Raw genomic sequence first — 22,856 nt, 5'->3', positions numbered from 1 at the left:
GTGTTCTCCAAGATAGATTTGAGATCTGGTTATTATCAGTTACGGGTTAAAGAGTCAGATGTTCCGAAGACTGCTTTTTGGGCTAGGTATGGTCACTATGAGTTTCTTGTGATGCCATTTGGTTTGACTAATGCTCCTGCCATATTCATGGATTTAATGAACCGAATCTTTCGACTGTACTTGGACAAGTTTGTAGTTCTGTTTATTGATGATATTCTGATTTATTCTCCTAATGATACCGAACATGCCGAACATGCTGAACATTTGAGAACAGTTTTACAGATTTTGAAAGATAATACGCTTTATGCCAAGTTTAGTAAAAGTGAGTTTTGGCTTCGGAAAGTTGGATTCCTTGGACACATTGTCTCAGATGATGGTATTAAAGTTGATCCGAGTAAAATTTCAGCAATTGTTAATTAGAAGCCTCCTAGAAATGTATCAGAGGTTAGAAGCTTTCTTGGATTAGCTGGTTATTACAGACGATTTGTAAAAGGATTTTCCATGATAGCTACCCTGTTGACAAGGTAGTTACAAAAAGATGTTAAGTTTGAATGGACTGCAAAATGTCAGCAGATTTTGACAAGTTAAAGGCATTGCTGACTGAAGCTCCTGTTTTAGTACAGCCAGAACCAGATAAAGAATTTGTGAATTACAATGATGCATCCTTGAATGGATTGGGTTATGTACTTATGCAGAAAGATAAAGTAATAGCATATGCTTCCAGAAAGTTAAAGCCACATGAGAAAAATTACCCGCCACACGATTTAGAGCTAGCTGCCATTGTATTTGCGTTAAAGATCTGGAGACATTACTTGTACGGTGAGAAGTGTCAAATATTCACTGACCATAAAAGTTTGAAATACTTGATGACTCAGAAAGATTTGAATTTGAAGCAAAGAAGATGGCTAGAATTGATTAAAGATTATGAGCTAGTGATCGATTATCACCCGGGTAAGGCAAATGTTGTTGTTGATGCCTTGAGTAGAAAGTCTTTATTTACATTGAGCGCTTTGAATACTAGTTTGGCTTTATCAGATGATGGTTCTATTTTAGCTGAGCTAAGAGCTAAACTGATGTTTCTTGAAGAAATCTGTAAAGCTCAGAAAGATGATAATGAGTTGCAAGCTAAAAGAGCTCAGTGCGAGTCAGGTGTAGAGTCTAATTTTCAGATTCGTTCTGATGGTTGTTTGATGTTCAAAACTCAGATATGTGCACTGAATAATGATGAGCTTATTCGAAAGATCTTACGGGAAGCACATAGCAGTTCTTTGTCTATTCACCTAGGTAGTACAAAGATGTATAATGATGTGAAGAAAATATACTGGTGGGCAGGAATGAAAAGAGATATTTCAGAATTTGTTTCTAGATGCTTGATCTGTCAACAGATAAAGGCCAAACATTAGGTACCTTCAGGTTTATTGCAGCCTGTGTTAGTTCCTTAGTGGAAATGGGACCGAGTTACCATGGATTTTGTAGCAGGGCTGCCGTTGACACCGAAAAAGAAAGATGTAGTATGGGTTGTGATTGATAAGTTAACGAAGTCAGCTCACTTTATTCCGGTTCGTATGGATTATTCACTTAACAAGTTAGCTGAATTGTATGTTTCAGAGATAGTCAGACTACATGGGGTATCGTTATCGATTATCTCAGACAGAGATCCGAGATTTACTTCGTGATTTTGGAGGAAATTGCAGGAAGCTTTGGGTACAAAGTTGAACTTCAATACAACTTTCCATCCTCAGACCGATGGTCAGTCAAAGAGAGTTATTCAGCTACTTGAAGATATGCTCAGATGTTGTGTTTTAGAATTTCAAGGCAGTTGGGAGAAATATTTGCCGTTGGTAGAGTTTGCCTATAGTAATAGTTATCAATCGAGTTTGAGGATGGCTCATTATGAAGCTTTGTATGGACGTAAGTTTGTACGCATTTGTATTGGATAGAGCTTAAGGAAAATCAGGTTTACAGGGTTGATTTAGTCAAAGAAACGGAAGAGAAAGTAAAAGTTATTAGAGATGGTTTAAAAGCAGCTTCAGACAGGTAGAAGTCTTATGCAGATTTAAAAAGAAAAGAGATCGAGTATCAAGTTGGTGACAAAGTGTTTTTGAATGTATCTCCGTGGAAGAAAATTTTCAGATTTGGCAAGAAAGGCAAACTAAGTCCACGTTTCATTTGACCGTTCGAGATGATTGAAAGAATTCGGCCCTTAGCATATCGATTAGCTTTACCAATTGAGTTAGAGAAGATTCATAATGTATTCCATGTGTCTATGTTACGTCATTACTGTTCCGATCCGTCACATGTGATCTCACCGACAGAGGTTGAGATTCAACCAGACACTACTTATGTTGAAGAACCGGTTAAAATTCTAGATAGAGAGATCAAGCAACTAAGGAACAAGAGTGTTGCACTTCTGAAAGTGTTATGGAATAGGCATGGGGTTGATGAGGCTACATGGGAGCCCAAAGAGGCTATGAGAAAACAGTACCCAAATTTCTTCACAGGTCAGATTTTTGGGGACGAAAATCCTTAAAAGGGGGGAGAAATATAACATCTTAATTTTGGGCCTAGTTGGAACAGTGGTTTCGGGACCACAAATCCGATGAGGAAAAATATATTTTTAATATATTTTTATGGCCTACAATTTCACGAAATGATTTCTTTAAAATTTCGTTCAAAAATTTCGACGCTTGGGCACTCAATTTAGTCAAAAGGACTAAATTGTAAAAAGTGCAAAAGTTGAGTTCTACATGTTAGAGGTGTCCAATTGTTATGAAATTTTAAATTGGAGGTCTTTATATGGTAATTAGACCATTGGTTAAGTTATGGACAAAAATAGACATGAGATAACTGAAATAGGAAATTTTTAAGTTAGGGGCATTTTGGTAATTTGGTAATTAAAATGAATTAAAAGGGAAAAAGCTGACAAATTGTGCTCATCTTCTTCATTTGGAAGAAATTAGCAAGGGGGGAAGCCAGAGTTAGGGTTTTCAAGCTTCCAAGCTCCATAGTAAGTGATCCCAAGCCCCGTTTTTAATGTTCTTTATGTTTTTCGAGTTCTGGTAACTTGATTTAGCTTATTCTAGCAATAATTTAACCTAGGGTTCATATTTGAAAAAATACCCATAGGTGAAATGTGTTTATTTTGATTTTTTATGGTAGTATATGAAGCTTGGAATTATGTTAAACAACTTTTGCTAAGCGATTTTAAGTGAAAACGAGTAAAACGACACAATTGATAAAAATACCTAATGTTCATAAGTAAGTGTTAGAGTGGGAATTTGATGTTGCCATAGAATGGAAAAATGTTCACCATCTCATAAAGCATAAGAATAAGGGATGAAGTTTAATTTTCGAGCTTTGGGGCAAAAGTGTAATTATGCAAAAGTTTAGGGGCAAAATCGTAATTTATCCAAAGTTCGAGTCAAGGATTATTTTGATAAATGTGAGTATTAAATAAGATAAATTTGCTATTATAGGTCAAGAAGAACGAAATTTGGAGTTAGACAGGGGAAAGAAAAAGGTTGAAGACTAAAGTGCTAGATTTGATCATATTTTGTACCGAGGTAAGTTTACGATAAATAAATGTAATATTTTAATAATTATTATTAATGTTGTTATTTTCCAGAAATTTTGTAATTATTTAATGTTGACTAAAGTATGAGATGACAGAGAATTAGTGATACAAACCCCGTTGAAACATTAGGAATGTATTAGATACAAATGTATGACATTTGGGGAAAGAGATCCAATGTAAGACCATGTCTGGGACATGACATTGGCTCATTAAGATTATGAGAGGTCCCATGTAAGACCATGTCCGGGACATGGTGTTGGCACCGAGATGAGAGGTCCTCCGTAAGACCATGTCTGGGACATGGCATAGGCACCGATATGAGAACTCCCATGTAAGACCATATCTGGGGCATGACATTGGTAGTACAGAGAACATCCCATGAAAGACTATGTCTAGGACATAGCTTTGGAATGTATTATCTGACAAGAAACCCGAGTATCCTTAGTATTCCAAGTGATTCAACGGGCTAGTAAATAGACCATGTTACATGAAAGTTCAGATAAAAGGATAATAATAAATTCAGGTGAGTTATAAGGATTGAGAATATCTCAGTTATCAGTTGAGAAAGAAATTTCAGCAAGGGAGGAGTAAGTTATACTCATGAGTTATTTAAGTAAGCAAGTAAGTAAACAAGTAAGTGAGTAAGTAAAGAAGCGAGTAAAGATTCTAATGTTTGATGAAATTTATGAGTATGATTATTTATGATAAATGTTGTTATTTATTTACTTGTAAACTTACTAAGCTTTATGCTTACTTTCTTTATTTTCCTTATTTTTATAGTATTGCCAAGTCAGTTCGAGGATCACAAAGACGTCGGAGTTCGTCTCACACTATCTACAGACATCTCGGTATTATGTGATTTTGAAACGTGTAAAGCTATGGCATGTATAGAGACTTAGTCATTTTGAGTGTGTTTATATGATATGGCTAATGGTTAGCTATTGAAATGGCTAATTAAGAACATGTGTGGTGTTATGAATGCCTAGGTGATAGTTTATACCTAGAAAATATGAAAGGGTAAAAATTTGCAATGAAACAGTTTATGGACAATAGCAGTGACGCAACTTCAAAAAATCACCAAGGATAGTATAAAATTAATTTGAGAGTGAATGATATACAAAATTAAAGCTTATCGAGTCTATTTGCACAGAAAAATAACGGTGTGGGTAAAGGAATTTTATATTCTGAGATATTTGAATTTTGGTAAGACAATGTCAAAATGGTTTTTGGAGTCCCCTATTCTGATTTTAGAAAATCATTAAAAATTGTACAAAAATAATTATGAGTTATAATTTATATGTCTAGATTCCTTAGTGAGTGTATTTTCTGTAGAAATAAGTGAGAACACCATATGAAAATCATACGATGAGAAAATTGATTTTTAGTGAATAAAGGTGAGAACCGTCAAGTTGTGAAACAGGGGAGAGTTTAATGAATAAACTGTACTAATTGGCTAATCCAAAAATTCTAAAAGTTTTATGTAAGATAATATATGAGTCTAGTTTCAGGGAAAATTTACGGATCTAAATTTCAAATTTTGTAACTCGAGTTATAATTAAACTAGTGACTAATGCGCAGGTGCCCAGCATTGTGGTGAACAGTGAAATAAAATTTAAAAGCAAATTTTTATACCCTGATTTGGTAAGTTAAATCAGATAACTCCTCATGCTCAACTCTGAAAACGGTCTCGAGTAAGGGGTGTTACAAAACGAGGCTGAGTTCTTGAGGCTTAGCTGTTATACTCTGGGTATGGTTGCAAATGAACAGGAACAGTGCACCCGATTTGAGTTTGGGCTAAGGTCATAATTGATGATGTGAGTGACTCTGCTTCAAGAGGGGGTTTTTGAAGCTTTGGTGGAGAAAATAAAAATCTATGAGTAAGTTAGGCGAATAGATCGAGAAAAGAAAGAACAGGCGAGAGTTCCTACAAAGAGAGAGTCAGGCCCTAATGTGCAGGCTCAACGTCCAAATCAAGTGAGCCATAGATGATCGACCCTGCCAGAACTTTGTTGTAGCGGGATGCTGAATTCAAAATTGTACCACTTGTGGCAAGAGGCATTCGGGTGACTGTTGGAAGAGCATGGGTGCATGTTTGAACTGTGAGTCAATGAATCATATGATTCTAGATTGTCCACAACTTAATGAACAGATGCAAGCACTGGAACATAATCGATCCCTGAACCAGAGAGCTGGACAGCAGCCTAGAAAGATTAAGGTCAGAATAGAGGTAGAAATGCCAGGCAAAGGTAGGGACCATCGGGTCAGGGTAGATGCGAGGCAGACAACACTTGTTTATCTTGCTAGGAACAGAAAGGATCGTGATGCAGCAAACGTGATAGCAGGTACTTTTACCATTAATGTTATTCTACACTTTACATTAATTGATATTGAATCTAGCGACAGGTATGTGTCTTGTGAAACGGCTGATAAACTAGGAATTTGGGTAGAGGAGACTGTAAGAGATGTAACTCTCCTTAGTCCCTTAGGACAATTTGTGCATGTGAACAAGAAATATAGGAGACGTCCGTTGCAAGTCCAAGGTGAGGTATTTCCTCTTAATCTAATGGAATTACCTTTTCAAGAATTTGATCTCATATTGGCCATGGATTGGTTTAGTGAACATCAAGTTAGCCTTGATTGTGATATGAAATGAGTTACCCTAAGAACTCCGGATGGGAATGAGATAATCTCGATCGAGAAGCGTTGAATGGTGCAGTGTCTATCTAGTGTAGATATTGGATATGAATGTGAATGGTGCAGTGTCAGAGAACATTCGAGTGGTGAAAGAGTTTCCAGATGTTTTTTAAAAAAAGTTGCCTAGTTTACCTTTAGAACGAGAGGTCGAATTTGGAATTGAGTTACTTCCTATACCAGAACCGATGTACATTGCACCTTATCCCATGGCACATAAAGAGCTTTAAGAGCTCAAAGTGCAGTTATAAGAGTTGCTTGATCGTGGCTGTTAGAGTATGCCCAAAGATCAATCATGAGATGGTTGTAATAACATACTTGATTTATCATGTTTATTAATATAAGGCGTTACCATTATTATTTCAGTTTCTTTTCTGTGTGTATAAATAAACTGTTTTATAATAATGTCCTGCGAATAATATGATTATTCTTAAAAGGTCATTAGTCAAGTATTATTGTTGGCTAAGACAATAGTAATGCATTAAGACTAACATGTAGTTGATTGATGATAAAGAGTTGTCATTGATATGGAATGTCAAAATCGATGCATAAATATGTGTGTTAGAGAACAACATATTGGATTGACCCGTTATGAGTATGTTTCTTGGATTATTATGTAATTGTCACAAAATTACTCATAGAGATTAATATGTATATGATCCTCAGACTTGAGATCATCATAATCCCAACATCGTGAGTTGTATGTTTTGATACAGTCAAGCATACACCGTAATTGGTTGTTCTATAAAGGCTGATGTTGGATATACTACGATCTGTGTAGAGGGATATTGTTGATCAGTATAGGATAAGTCCCTCCTACGTAATGGGAGTAATATCTTAGGCCACTTGATTGAGTGAGACCAGAAATGCATGGTCATGCTCAAATAAGCAGAAATGAGATGTCATACTTATTTGTATATCATAGTCTACTTAAGATATCAAGGAACATGGAATGGACTACGCAAGTGTGACTATTCCATGACATGTGTCCAATCCAGAGATAAAGGACTTAAGGATTATTGCATGAAAGGTTAATCATAAAAAGGTTATGTCGAATCATGATTTCTTGTGACTTAGGTAGCAATGATGCATTTCTAGGTCCCACTCATTGTTTGTAACATTAGAATCGTTCTAGTATTACTGCTAACGTTATAAGAACCTACAGGGTCACACCCTATAGTTGAAATGAATGGAATAAAACATAGTTGGTATTGTGTTTGGTTGTCGCTTGAATTAAATTAATTATAGAATTAATTTAATTTGGTAATCAAATATCAAATACGTTATATGTACAAGGTTGTTGTACGCATAATGAGAACATGAATTTGGTTCGTATATAAATTCAAATAAATATATAGTTTACCGAAATCATTATTATAATTAATGTAATTATAATTTTTGGTTTAAAAATATTGTTATATTTATTTACTTTCTAGAAACCTTAAAAATAGATATAAAATCCCGTTTTTTCTTTGCTTTGCTGGTCTAGCAGCTGTCAAAGCAAAGTCTTTTCCAAAACAATTTTAGGGATTCCTTCCGTTCATTGTCAATTAGGTGGATTACGTAGAGGCCAGAGTCACGATAGATTGCGGCTTGGTTCGATAGTAGATCAGATTACTCATTGCTGAGGCGTCACTGTCTACTCAGAATAAAGATTTGGTAATGTTGAAACCTTTATTTCACCCTGATCCGTTCCTCAAACATGGATCCATCGTTAGGATCACCGGATGTTTTATTTTTTCACTAAACCGTAGGGGTGCCGGCGTTCCAAAAGTGGTATCAGAGCCACTTGTGTGATACAGACTCGGGTTTAAATACTTGGGTGATGCAATTGGATGAGATGCATGCTTTAATTTTATTACATTTTCGACTGTTTAAATCGTTTAAAAATAACTAGATAGCCGTTCCTTTTGACAATTGATTAAATGTTAATCGTGGTGTTATGGCCTATTCGGTTTTATGTTATTACTGTTGAGTGTTGTCGAATAAGTATAGCCAGTTTGTCCTCAATTTCAATATGAATGAAATTGACAAGACTCTATCACAATTGCACAGTATGTTACGAACCGCTGAAGGCAACATGAAAAAGGTTGGACCCAAGCCCATACTAATGGTCCGTAATAACAAGGGCAAGGGAAAGGCCAAAGTTCAGACAAAGCCCAAGGGCAAAGGTAGGCCTAAGCCTGAAAAAGTAAAGGCTGCATTGAAACCTAAAGGTGGGGTGGCTAAGGAAGGAAACAACTTTCGTTGTGGTGTGACTGGACATTAGAAGCGCAACTGCCCTATCTATCTTGAGGAAGTCAAGAAGGCCAAAATAAGCAAAACGTCTACTTTAGGTATTTATGTTATTGATATTAATTTATCAACTACTACTTCATGGGTATTAGATACTGGTTGTGGTTCTCGCATTTGTACTTCTGTACAGGGACTACAAAGGAGTAGGACTTTGGCTAGAGGAGATGTGGACCTGCGAGTTGGAAGTAAAAGTTGCTGCATTAGTTGTGGGAACATATAATTTATCTTTGCCTAGTGGACTTGGCTTATGTTTAAAGGATTGTTATTATGTGCCCAGTTTGACTAAAAACATTATTTCAATTTCTTGTTTAGACAAAATTGGTTTTGAGATAATTATTAAGAATAATTATTGTTCCTTTTATCTCAATAATGTTTTCTATGGTTCAGCACAATTGATTAATGGGCTCTATATTTTAGATCAAATGAATCGCATTTACAACATAAATACTAAAAGATCAAAAATAAATTACTCAAATCAAACTTATCTATGGCATTGTCATTTGGGCCACATAAGTGAGGAACGCATATCCAAGCTCCATAAAGATGGTCTCTTGGATTCATTTGTTTTTGAACAATTTGAAGTATGTGAATCTTACTTATTGGGAAAAATGACTAAATCTCCTTTTACTAGTAAAAGTGAATGAGCTAGTGATTTATTATGCCTAATACATTCTGATGTATGTGGGCCAATAAATACACAGGCTAGAGGTGGATTTCACAACTTCATTACTTTCACTGATGATTTTAGTAGATATGGGTATGTCTATCTCATGCGCCATAAGTCTGAGTCCCTTGAAAAGTTTAAGGAATTCAAAAATGAAGTACAAAATCAACTAGTTAAAACTATCAATACACTTCGATCTGGTCGAGGTAGAGAGTATTTGAGCTTAAAGTTTGATGATCTTTTGAAAGAATGTGGGAATGTCTCACAACTTACTCCTCCTGGTACTCCTCAATGGAATGGAGTTTCTGAGAGAAGAAATCAAACTTTTTTAGACATGGTTCGATCCATGATGAGTCATGCTGATCTGCTGACTTCCTTTTGGGGACATGCACTTGAGACAACTACTTTCACACTAAATCGTGTTCCATCTAAATTAGTTCAAAAGACGCCATATAAGATGTGGACTGGGAAACGTCCTAGTATGTCTTTTATGAAAATTTAGGGTTGCGAAGCTTATGTTAAACGTCAAACATTTACTAAGCTCGAACCCAAATCTGAAAAGTGTGTTTTTGAGGGGTATCTAAAAGAAACCAAAGGATATTTTTTTCTTTAAGCCCACTGAGAACAAAATACTTGTTGCTCGGACTGGTGTCTTCCTAGAGAGAGAATTTTTTTCTAGAAAAGGAAGTGGGAAAAAGATTGAACATGAAGAAATTCGAGAATCACAAAATACCACTGAACGAAAGATAAAACAACAGCAAATTCCACAAGAAATTGATGAATAAGTAACTGTTGTAGAAACACAACCACCGTGTAGATCTTTAAGAAAACGCCAAGCACCTAAGAGATATGGATTTCTCATTACAACGTATGGTGACATTCTTCTTATAGATCAAGATGAGCCTATGACTTATCAAGAAGCGGTAACGAGCCCAAACTCTGAGAAATGGCTTGAGGCCATGAGATCTGAGATGAATTCCATGTATGAAAACCAAGTATGGACTTTGGTTGATCCACTTGAAGGGGTTAAATGTTGGATCGCCGGCACCCCTACGGTGCAGCGAAAATATTTAATAACTAGCGACCCTAACCACGGATCCATGTGTGAGGAACGAATCGGGGTGATTACCTAATGTTTGTTCTCAGTAGACAGCAACTTCTCAACAATGTGTAGTCTGATCTACAATCGAACCAAGCCGCAATCTATTGAGACTCCGGCCTCTACGTAATCCACCCAGTTGACTACGAACGAAAGAAATCCCCAAAACGGTTTTGAAAGTAATTTTTCTTTGACGGCTGCTAGACCAAAAAAAAAGAAAAACGGGATTCTTATATGCTTTTATTTTAGGGTTTTTAGGAATTAAATAAATATAATATTTTAAACCGAAAATTATAATTACATTAATTATAATATAATTTCGGTAAACCATATATTTATTTGAATTCATATGCTAAACAATTTCATGTCCTCATTATGCGTACAACAAATTTGTACATAATGTGTTGGAAATTTGATTACCGAATTAAATTAATTCTATAATTAATTTAATTCAAGCGAAACCCAAAAATAATACCAACTATGATTTATTTCGTTCATTTCAACTATAGGGTGTGACACTGTAGGTTCCTGTAACGTTAGCAATAATACTAGAACGGCTCTAATGTTACAAATAATGAGTGGCATCTAGCAATGCATCATTGCTACTTAAGTCATAAGAGATCATGATTCGACATAACCCTTTTTTTTATGATTAACCTTTTATGCAATAATCCTTAAGTCCTTTATCTCTGGATTGGACACAAGTCATGGAATAGTCACACTTGTATAGTCCATTCCATGTTCCTTGATACCTTAAGTAGACTACAATATACAAATAAGTATGACATCTCATATCAACTTATTTGAGCATGGTCATGCATTTCTAGTCCCACTTAATCAAGTGGCCCAAGATATTACTCCCATTATGTAGGAGGGACTTATTCTATATCGACCAACCATATCCCTCTACATCAATTATGGTATATCCAACATCAGCCTTTATAGAACAACCAGTTACGGTGTACATTTGACTGTAACAAAATATACTACTCACGATGTTGGGATTATGATGATCTCAAGTCTGAGGATCATATACATATTAATCACTATGAGTAATGTCGTGACAATTACATAATAATCCAGGAAACATACTCATAATGGGTCAATCCAATATGTTGTTCTCTAACACACATAGTCATGCATCGATTCTGACATTCCATATCAATGATAACTCTTTATCATCAATCAACTACATGTTAGTCTTAATGCATTATCGTTTTCCTATCTAACAATAATACTTGACTAAGGATCTTTTAAGAATAATCATATTATTCTTAGGACATTATTATAAAACAGTTTATTTATACACACAGAAAAGAAACTGAAATAATAATGGTAACGTCTTATATTAATAAACATGACAAATCAAGTATGTTATTACAACCATCCCATGATTGATCTTTGGGCATACTCTAACATTAAACCCATAGGGTGAAAGTGGGTTTTCAAAAAGAAAACTGACATGGATGGGAATGTACAAACATACAAGGGGCAATTAGTCACTAAAGGTTTTCGCCAAGTTTATGGTGTTGACTATGATGAAACCTTTTCTCCTGTAGCTATGTTTAAATCCATCAAGATCTTGCTCGCTATAGCTACATTTCATGACTATAGAATCTGGCAGATGGACGTCAAAACAGCTTCCCTTAACAGGAAACTTGAAGAGGATGTGTACATGACACAACCTGAAGGTTTTGTCAATCCAAAGGATGCTAGAAAGGTATGTAAGCTACAAAGATCCATTTATGGATTAAAGCAAGCTTCTCGAAGTTTGAATCTTCGTTTTAACGACGCAATCAAAGAGTTTGGTTTTATCAAAAATGAAGATGAGCCATGTGTTTACAAGAAAGTTAGTGGGAGCACTATAACATTCTTGGTACTGTATGTGGATGACATACTTATCATAGGAAATGACATACCTACCTTGCAGTCTATTAAGACTTGGTTAGGAAGTTGTTTTTCTATGAAGGACTTTGGCGAAGCCACTTACATCTTAGGAGTGAAGATCTATAGAGATAGATCAAGACAACTACTAGGTCTAAGCCAAAGTACATACATAGATAAAGTACTGAAAAGGTTCAGTATCGAAGAATCTAAGAGAGGATTCCTACCTATGAGACATGGTATTTCACTCTCGAAGGAAATGTGTCCTTCAACTCCACAAGAGAGAGAACGCATGAGTAAAATTCCATATGCTTTCGCTATTGGATCTATCATGTATGCCATGTTATGTACTCGTCCAGATGTCTCATATGCCTTAAGTATGACGAGTAGGTACCAAGTAGATCCCGGTGAAGGTCACTAGACCACTGTCAAGAATATCCTTAAGTACTTAGGAAGAACTAAGGATACATTCCTAATATATGGAGGTGAGGAAGAGTTACGTGTAAACGGTTACACTGATGCCAGCTTCCAAACCGGAAAGGACGATTCTCGATCACAATCAGGTTTTGTATTTTGCCTTAATGGCAGTGCTGTGAGCTGGAAAATTTCAAAGCAAAGTACAGTAGCTGATTCTACAATAGAAGCCGAGTATATTGTAGCCAGTGAGGCAGCAAAGGAAGTGGTTTGGATCAAGAAGTTCATTACTAAACTAGAAGTTGTCCCTAGCATATCAAATGCTATAGAACTCCGATGTGATAACAATGGAGCCATTGCAAAAGCTAAAGAACCTAGATCTCACCAGCAATCCAAACATATACTTAGGCGCTACCATCTTATTTGAGAGATTATCGATCGAGGGGATGCAGAGATATGCAGAGTACCAACAGATGATAAAATTATTGATCCCTTGACCAAGCCTCTGACACAGCAGAAGCATGATCGTCACACTAAGTCACTTGGTAATAGATATATAAGTGATTGGTCTTAGTGCTAGTGGGAGATTGTTAGAGTATTCCCAAAGATCAATAATGAGATGGTTGTAATAACATACTTGATTTATCATGTTTTTTAATATAAGGCATTACCATTATTATTTCATTTTCTTTTCTAGGTGTATAAATAAACTGTTTTATAATAATGTCCTGAGAATAATATGATTATTCTTAAAAGGTCCTTAGTCAAGTATTATTGTTGGCCAGGACAACAATAATGCATTAATACTAACATGTAGTTGATTGATGATAGAGAGTTGTCATTGATATGGAATGTCAAAATCGATGCATGAATATGTGCGTTAGAGAACAACATATTGGACTGACCCGTTATGAGTATGTTTCTTGGATTATTATGTAATTGTCACAATATTACTCATAGTGATTAATATGTATATGATTCTCAGACATGAGATCTTCATAATCTCAACATCATGAGTTGTATATTTTGATACAGTGAAACGTATACCGTAACTGGTTGTTCTATAAAGGCTGATATTGGATATACCACGATCTGTTTAGAGAGATATGGTTGATCGATATAGGATAAGTCCCTCCTACATAATGGGAGTAATATCTTAGGCCACTTGATTGAGTGAGACTAGAAATGCATGGTCATGCTCAAATAAGCTGATATGAGATGTCGTACTTATTTGTATATCATAGTCTACTTAAGATATCAAGGAACATGGAATGGGCTATGCAAGTGTGACTATTTTATGACTTATGTCCAATCCAGAGATAAAGGACTTAAAAATTATCGCATGAAAGGTTAATTATAAAAAGGTTATATCGAATCATGATTTCTTGTGACTTAGGTAGCAATGATGCATTGCTAGGTCCCACTCATTGTTTGTAACATTAGAATCATTCTAGTATTACTGCTAACGTTACAATAACTTACAGGGTCACACCCTATTGTTGAAATGAACAGAATAAAACATAGTTGGTATTGTGTTTGGTTGTTGCTTGAATTAAATTAATTATAGAATTAATTTAATTGGGTAATCAAATATTGAATACATTATATGTACAAGGTTGTTGTACGCATAATGAAAAGATGAATTTGGTTCGTATATAAATTCAAATAAATATATAGTTTACCGAAATCATTATTATAATTAATGTAATTATAATTTTCGGTTTAAAATAATTGTTGTATTTATTTAATTTCTAGAAACTTTAAAAATAGATATAGAATCCCATTTTTTCTTTGCTTTGCGTGTCTAGCAGTCGTAAAAGTAAAGTCTTTTTGAAAACATTTTTGAGGATTGATTCCGTTCATTGTCAATTGGGTGGATTACGTAGAGGTCGGAGTCACGTTAGATTGCGACTTGGTTTGATAGTAGATTAGATTACTCATTGCTGAGGCATCGCTATCTACTCAGAATAAAGATTCGGTAATTTTGAAACCTTTATTTCACGTCGATTCGTTCCTCACACATGGATCCATGGTTAAGATCGCCGGATGTTTTATTTTTCTACTGCGCCGTAGGGGTGCCGTCGTTTCAACAGTGGCTTCATAAGGTCGAGTGTATCACCGTGGGGAAATCTAGTGTTATTTGTGCAGAAGAAGGATGGGTCAATGAGGTTTTGTATCTATTATTGTCAGTTGAACAAACTGACAGTGAAGAATAAGTATCCTTTACTAAGTATTGACGACCTTTTTGATCAATTTAGGGGTGCCACCATTTTCTCTAACATTGATCAGTGATCAGGTTAATATTAGTTGCAAGTGAGAGAAGTTGATATACCAAAAATGACTTTTAAGACTCGATATGGACACTACGAATTCATAGTGATGCCCTTCGGGCTTACAAATGCTCCTGCCACTTTCATGGACCTCATAAATAGAGTCTTCCAGCCTTCTCTCAATCAGTTCGTAGTGGTATTCATCGATGACATCATGATCTACTCCAAGTCTGATTTAGAGCATGAGGAACACTTAAGGTTAGCCTTTGAAACCTTACGTGAGGAAAAGTTGTATGCAAAACTAAGTAAGTCTGAGTTTTGGTTCCGTGAAGTGATGTTTTTAGGACATGTCGTATCTGTTGGGGGTATCCGTGTTGACTGATAAATCTTGAAAAGAGTTATATTTCAGTCTTTAAACCTAGCTAATTGATTGTACTTAGGTACATTTAGTTGCATTTTAGGACATTTCATTAGTATTTTTATCATTGCATTAGGAGCTTGGACTGTGTTTAAATGTTAGGTAATTTTAATTGCATGTGGAAGGGTTGCGTTTGGTGGTTTGGTAAGTGCAGGATGTGGAGAAATAAATAAATGAGTGAAGATTTGCTGGGGCAAAGGGTTGGATGGTTTGTCAACACAAATGTCGTCTCAATGCCAGGAAGAAAACCAAGTCAACACTCAATGCATACTAGTTTTAGCTTAAATGTACTTGTACTAGAAAAATCTGCCTAGGAAAGAGGAGAAGATCTATTGGATTTACCCTAGGGAAAAAGCTTATAAAAAGCCAAAGGAGGAAACCCTAAAAGGGGAAAACATAAAAAAGTGGAGATCTGGAGATAAAAAATAGAGTGTAGTGGCTGAGTAGAGATGGATAGAGGAAGACAAAAGCAATCCCTCTTAGCCACCACAGGACACAGTGTCATTGGAGTGTGAACTGGACAAGCGATTGCTGTCTTCCCGAAGTTCTTCCATATTTCTTACTTTGTTCCTTAGTGATTTGATTTGATTGAAACGATGTTGGATGATATTTTGGTTCTGAATTTTACTTGCCAACCCATGAGGTAAATCTTATAGGGTTGGGATTACATGATGAAACATTTATTTTCTTTCATGGTTGAAGCATAGATTTGAATTAATTTACTGTTTCATTCAATTTTTTTATTTCTAAATTGTATGTGTACAATCTATAGACATAGATGACTATGCAGCATGCACATAAACTAATCTAATTCTGAAAAGGTTAGATTAGTTGGACTGTAATTGAATTATATGAGCAGGTACTCGATCTATACTTGTAGTAGAATCTAGACATAGAGCAGCGTTCATACGGAAAGAAAACAGAATAGTGCAGGATACCATGCTAAAGGCCTATAGACATATATTGGTTAAGGCAAGGTAACTTGAGGTTTTTGATCTCGAAAGAAGCATACCACATTAGAACTCTTCTGAGCAGTAGATTGAGTATGATTTTGTTGAGGCATTATTGATAGAAAGTGTATATTCTTAGTTAACTCGACCATCTAAATTAACATTGCATATCCTCTATCCTTTATCGTAGCATCTTGCCATAACAAATTTAGTCGTTTACTTGTTCGTTACATATTATTCACGTAGTTGTTCTCATAATTGCCATTGCATTTTTACTCTTGCTTTGCCATAGCATTTTCCAGTATTAGTAGTACACATTTAACACACATTATTATTCCTTTAAATTACCACTGTATACTTATCTTTGTTTTGCCATAGCATCAATCATAATTTGCTATAATAACTTGACTACTTTTATACCAAATCTGATCCCTGTAGAGATGATCTTACTTATAACTTTATTACTTGATCTGACATGTATACTTGCACAATTCGCATATCGTATTCACACACGACATTGACCCAAGAAGATCGAGGTTATTCTAGATTGGAAGCAGCCTAAGAATGTTAGTGAGATTTAGAGTTTTCTTAGACTTGCTAGGAATTATCGGAGGTTTGTCAAAGGATTTTCCCTGATTGTTGCACCGATGACAAAGCTATTGAGAAAGAGAGCACCGTTTAAGTGGATTGATGAACAATAGGCCAGTTTTGAAAAGCTCAAGGCAGTCTTAACTAAGACCCCCCGTATTGATCCAACTCGAGTCTGGTAAAGATTATGTGGTTAATAATGATGCTTCTCATACGGTTATTGCATGTGTATTGATGCAAGACGGGAAAGTAATGGCTTATGCTTTGAGGCAGCTCAAACCGTATGTGTGTAACTATCCTACGCATGATGTTGAATTGGTTGCAACATTTTTTGCTCTTAAAATCTGGAGGCATTACCTTTGTGAGGAGAAGTGTATCATCTATACATATCATAAGAGTCTTAAGTATATTCTTAACCAAAATGAGTTGAACTTGAGACAGAGGAGTTGGATAGAGCTACTAAAAGACTACGATAGCACTATTAAGTACCTTCCTGGTAAGGCTAATACCGTGGTTGATGCATTGAATAGAAAAGCAATGGGTGAGTTAAGAGCAATGTTTGCTAGGCTAAGTTTGTTTGAGGATGGAGGCTTACTTGCAAAGTTACAAGTGTGACCTACTCTATTACAGAAGATTAAGTTGAAACAGTTATTGGATACATCTTTAGCAACTTAGGTAAAACTTATCAAGGAGGGTAAGACTTTAGATTTCGCTTTTAATTCTGAGGGAGGTTTGTGCTATCATGGGAGATATTGTGTACCTTTAGATTTAGAGTTAAAACAGTCTATTCTAAGGGAAGCACATAACAATCCTTACACTATGCACTCTAGAGGGAGTAAGATAGAGTAAGATATATCGGGATCTTCGTGAGTAGTATTGGTGGTCAGGACTTAAATGTGATATGACTGACTTTGTGGAAGGATGCTTGACATGCCAACAAGTCAAGGCTGAGCACCAATTTCCTTCTAGGTTGCTCCAACCTATTCAGATTCTTCAATGGAAATGGGAGCGTGTCACCATAGATTTTGTTAATGGGCTACCGTTGATGCCTTCAAAGAAAGATTCCATTTGGTGATTGTTGACCGGTTAACTAAATCTGACCATTTCCTCCTAGTGCATACCAATTATCCATTACAGAGGTTGGTGACCGATTAAGAAGCTCTCTATGGATGCAAGTGTAGGACACCTCTATGTTGGACTGAGTTGGGGGAGAAGAAAATGTTAGGACCGAATTTAGTGTAAGAGACTTAGAATACTGTGAAGATTATTCGGGATTGTTTGAGAGTGGCATCATATCGGCAGAAGTCATAGTTTGATTTGAAGAGGAAGGATATAGGATTCACTGTTGGTGATTGAATCATCCTGAAGTTTCACATTGGAAGAAAGTGTTGAGGTTTGGCCATAAGAGAAAGTTGGACCCTATCGCATTATTAAGAGAGTTGGACCAATGGCATAATACAATGGAGGAAACAGAGTATTACTGGCCTACTCAACAATTTCAAACACTGGACTGCTTTCTAGTTTCTTTTTAATTTTTATTGTATTTATTCATTTGCCCTCAGCTTTGTCTTCGTATTTATTATTACACATTGCTAATTTACTGATCTTAGTTTCAAGACTTCTAAGTGTATTAAAAGAATAGACTAATTGAGATTATACTTAGGTTATTCTACTTTTAGGCATCAATTTTCACATGACTATCTTAAGCTAAACATACCTAATCAATTTATCACAATTTTCATAGTTTGAAGAGTTATTATCCTCATCGAACATCATAGATAACAATATACTTCTCATGGCCTAATAGTCATTTAACATTTGTATGTCATGGAAAAATAATTGGCAAAATGATCTAATGTTCAAACAAAATATCTCATGCATGTAATATGTGCGACACACCCCTAAACCTAAGGGATGTATTGTCTTTAATGCATGATTAGTCAAAAAAATTCACTAATGTAAAAACAAATAGATATGTAGAAAATGCAATGAAAACAATTATGAATGCATGAAAGACACATGTAAAAATGAAAAAAGCATGCAAAGGAAAAGTAAAAAAAAAAAGCCTGGAAAGGATTTGTGTTACTTGAGTTGGACCAGGTGGATTTCCTGGTAGCATGCTTGTAGCGCTGCTTCCATTTGAGCTTATTCAAAGGCACCTTATCATCATCATCATATGATTTCATGATATCATCAGTTAGTTGATTAATCGCACTATCTTGCTTCGATATGGGTGCAATGGTTTGAGATGTAGTAGCAGGTTCTTGTTATCTCCTTCCACATCTGATTCAATGTTCATTGATTCTAGTTTCTATTCCTCCCTCTTTGTTTTTTCTTCTTCTATTTTGCAGTGGCTGGATGTGTGGTAGTTCCATCACAGCGACTTCAACTTCATCCTCTTGATCTAATAACAACTCTTTGGGAAAAGTAGGGAATGCAGGAATGGGGCTAGTAAAATTTTTCTAAAGAGATTTCTTGATGACATTATCACTCCTTCTGACATAAACATAAAATAAAGCCATTTCTTCTTGAGCGCATCTTAGATCAGTAGCTGTCATCAGTTATTGCTTCTCTATCAAACGAAACTGTTATTTCAACATCTCAAAAGCACCAAACACTTGCTACTCGAACTTATTCTGGGATGTGGATGGAGAGTCATGGGTACCAGTAGGTGGAGAAGAGGTTGATGTAGAGCTAGGATGCCATGGCACTTATTCCCCTGAACATCTTATGGCAATCTATTTGGTGATGGCTCATTTGTTAGGGAGTTTTTCCTGATTTACTTGGATAGGGACAATGACCCATTGACAAAGTGCAGTAATGAGAGATGGAAAATTTAGAGTGTCTGCATTCTTTTGTGCACATCGAAGAACTTCTCTAAAAATAATTTTTCCAACACTTCTCTAAAACAGTTGCCATCCATGTTTCTCTACCGCAGAATAAATTGCTTCAGTGTATCCCGTAAAGGTCGTGTCATGAAAAATAAAGCCTTTTTCCATACAAAAGGGTCGTTTTGATGTGTTTGTGTTGTACTTTTCTTTAGCGGCTATGCTAAAAAATGTTCTCGGAGGCATAGAGGTTGATGAAGATGGCATACGTCGAGCCATTTGAGAAGAAATAGTAACTGTAAACAGAAAAAGTTAAAACCTTTACAGTTATGGAGGAAAAACTGAAAATGGTGAAAAAGAAGAAACTAAAAATAACTTGGAGAAAGAAAATGAATCGACTAAGGTAAAAATGAGAGAGAATATAATAGTGACGTGAGGGATATGATTAGCTTGAAATTATGGCCTGTCATGATAAAGTAAAAATTAGGCGGGAAACCAGACAAAATAATATAAAAATAAAGCTAAAAAAAATTGTAAGTATGCTAAGTGGGCTAACTATAACAAAGTTTAGGAAAAAATATACATGCAAAAAAAGAACGAAATAAAAATTAATTAAACTTATAAAAGAAAGAAATCAAAAAAAAATTAATTAACTAAAACCAAGTAAAAGAAAACACTACTCAGTTTGAAGTGCAATGGAATGTTTATCACGGAGTATGGGAGCTCCCCCAATAATGCTTCAAACGTTGGCCATTGACTTTGAAATTAAAATCAGCCTGGGCATCTTTGACTTCTACAGCTCCATGAGGGTAAACATGCACTACCTCGAATTGGCCAGACCAACGAGACTTCAATTTGCCAGGAAGCAATTCAGTATGGAATTAAACAACAACACTTGTTGTCCAGGTTCAAATTACTGTGGTAAAATCTTCTTATCATGCCATCGCTTTGTCTTTTCTTTGTATAGTTTGGCATTCTCATAAGCTTGAGTTTTGAATTCCTCCATCTCATTCAGCCTCAGTAGTCGATTATTTCCAACATTAATCCAATCCATATTTAATTTCTTAATTACCCAAATTTCCTTATGTTCAAGTTCAATAGGCAAATGGCAAGGCTTCCTATAGATGAGCTTGAAAGGTAACATTCCAAGGCAATGGAATGTTTGATGGGCAGTACAATATGCCCACAAAGCTTCATCCATCTAGATGACCAATCTTTGCGAGTAGGATTGACTACTTTCTCCAAAATCTACATAATTTCTCTATTAGAGACCTCCGCTTGTTCACTTGTCTGGGGATGATACGCCGTGGGAATTTTAGGTTTAAACCCATATCTATTAAAAGTAGTAGCAACTCATTTACAGTCAAAATGAGAACCCTCATCACTAATCAAAGCACGAGGAGTAAAAACCTAGTGAAAATATTCTTATGCAAGAACTTTAGTACCAATTTGGCATCATTCGTAGGGAGAGGGATAACTTCAAACCACTTGGAGACGTAATCTACAACTATAGGATGTATATATTTCCCCAGGAAGGTGGAAATGGACCCATAAAGTCGATTCCCCACACATCAAACAATTTAACTTTTAAAATATTTTACAATGACATTTCATACCTCTTTGATAAGTTCCCAGTTCATTGACAATGATCGCAAGCTTGGCAAAATTCATGTGCATCTTTAAACATGCTTGGCCAATAAAAGTCAGATTGGAGAACTTTTGTAGCGGTTTGCATTCCCCTAAAGTGTCCTCCATATGGTGTTGAATGACAGTTGTGTAAAATACTCTGAATCTCGTCATTTGAAACACATCTCTGAATTATTTGATCTGTACAATGTTTGAATAAAATGGCTTATCCCAATAATATTGCTTAGCATCATGGAGAAATTTTCTTCGTCTTTGATTGTTGAGCTCAAGTGGTAGCAATCCACTTACTAAGAAATTCCAATATCGGCATACCAAGGTAATGTTGTGGCAACTAGTAGTTGTTCATCTAGAAAATCCTTCTTAATGAGTTGAATATTACCGTCTTCATTTCCTGCTTTAAGTCTTGACAAGTGATCGGCCACTTGATTCTCTGTGCCTTTCCTATCTCGAATTTCTAGATTAAAATCCTACAGTAGCAATATCCTTCAAATTAATCTTGGCTTGGCAACTTTCTTAGTCACCAAATATTTAATCGTAGAATGATCCGTATAAACTGTAACTTTGGTGCCAACTAAATAGGATGAATTTTTTGAAAGCAAATACCATAACCAATAGTTCCTTCTTAGTAATGGTGTAGTTCAACTGCATATCTGTTAACTCCAGCTTGCATAGTAGATAGCATGAAACACTTTATCCTTCATTTGCCCAATTACTGCTTCTACAACAAAATCACTAGCATCACACATAAGTTCAAAAGCTAATGTCCAGTCTGGTGTTATGACAATCGGTGTTGTTACCAGTTGTTTTTTCAATTCCTCAAATGCTTGCACACACGGCTCATCAAACTTCAAAGTTCTATTATGCTCTAACAGTGCACATAGGGGTTCGGATATTTTCAAAAAATCCTTAATAAATTGTCAATAAAATCCTGCATGGTTAAGGAAACTTCAAATACCTTTAACTGTAGTAGGTGGTGGCAATTTCTCAATAACCTTAAGCTTCGCTATGTCTACGACAATCCCTTGCTGTGAAATTTCATGTCCAAGAACAATACCTTCAAAAAGAACTAGCTCAAGGTTAGTCTCTTCACACCGAAAAAGAACTAGCTCAAGGTTAGTCTCTTCACACCGAAAAAGAACTAGCTCAAGATTTTTTAAACAACCTTTAAAAGTATCACACAATTGTAACACCTTTAACTCGTTCCCGTCGCCGGACTAGGGTTACGAAGCATTACCGTACAAATAAGAACAAATAACATCAAAATAGATTAATAATGTTATTTAATATTAATTACTTAAAACTCATTACAAACCCAGAAAACATACACATTTGAGTCTTAAATCGAGCCCTGGAGGCTCTAAAAACAGTTCAGGATCAATCTAGGACTAATTTAAAACAATGCAAAAAATTTGAGAAAAACTTGGAAATTTGAAAATAGGGGTCACACGGTCTTGTGCCTAGGCCATGTGACATAGCCCAGACCGTGTAGTATTCGATCAATGGGACACACGGTTGTGACCCAACCCGTGTCTTA

The 22,856-nt window shown here is 35.7% G+C and overlaps 1 protein-coding gene across 1 annotated transcript; it reads left to right on the top strand.

Moving 5' to 3' along the window:
- Positions 1-17,099: 17,099 nt before the first annotated feature.
- Positions 17,100-17,462, top strand: LOC105793237 (uncharacterized). The gene has a single exon (XM_012622159.1). The coding sequence runs from the start codon at positions 17,100-17,102 to the stop codon at positions 17,460-17,462; it is 363 nt and encodes a 120-aa protein (XP_012477613.1).
- Positions 17,463-22,856: the final 5,394 nt, after the last annotated feature.

The sequence above is a fragment of the Gossypium raimondii genome, chromosome 8 (assembly GCF_025698545.1).
Source record: "Gossypium raimondii isolate GPD5lz chromosome 8, ASM2569854v1, whole genome shotgun sequence".
Classification (NCBI taxonomy): Eukaryota; Viridiplantae; Streptophyta; class Magnoliopsida; order Malvales; family Malvaceae; genus Gossypium; species Gossypium raimondii.
Note: the sequence above shows the minus strand (reverse complement) of the source record. Positions and strands in the feature narration are given on the sequence as shown.

What these genes read in the sequence shown, in the direction of transcription:
- LOC105793237 (XM_012622159.1), top strand. Translation starts at nt 17,100, where the DNA reads ATGGCTTATGCTTTGAGGCAGCTCAAACCGTATGTGTGTAACTATCCT.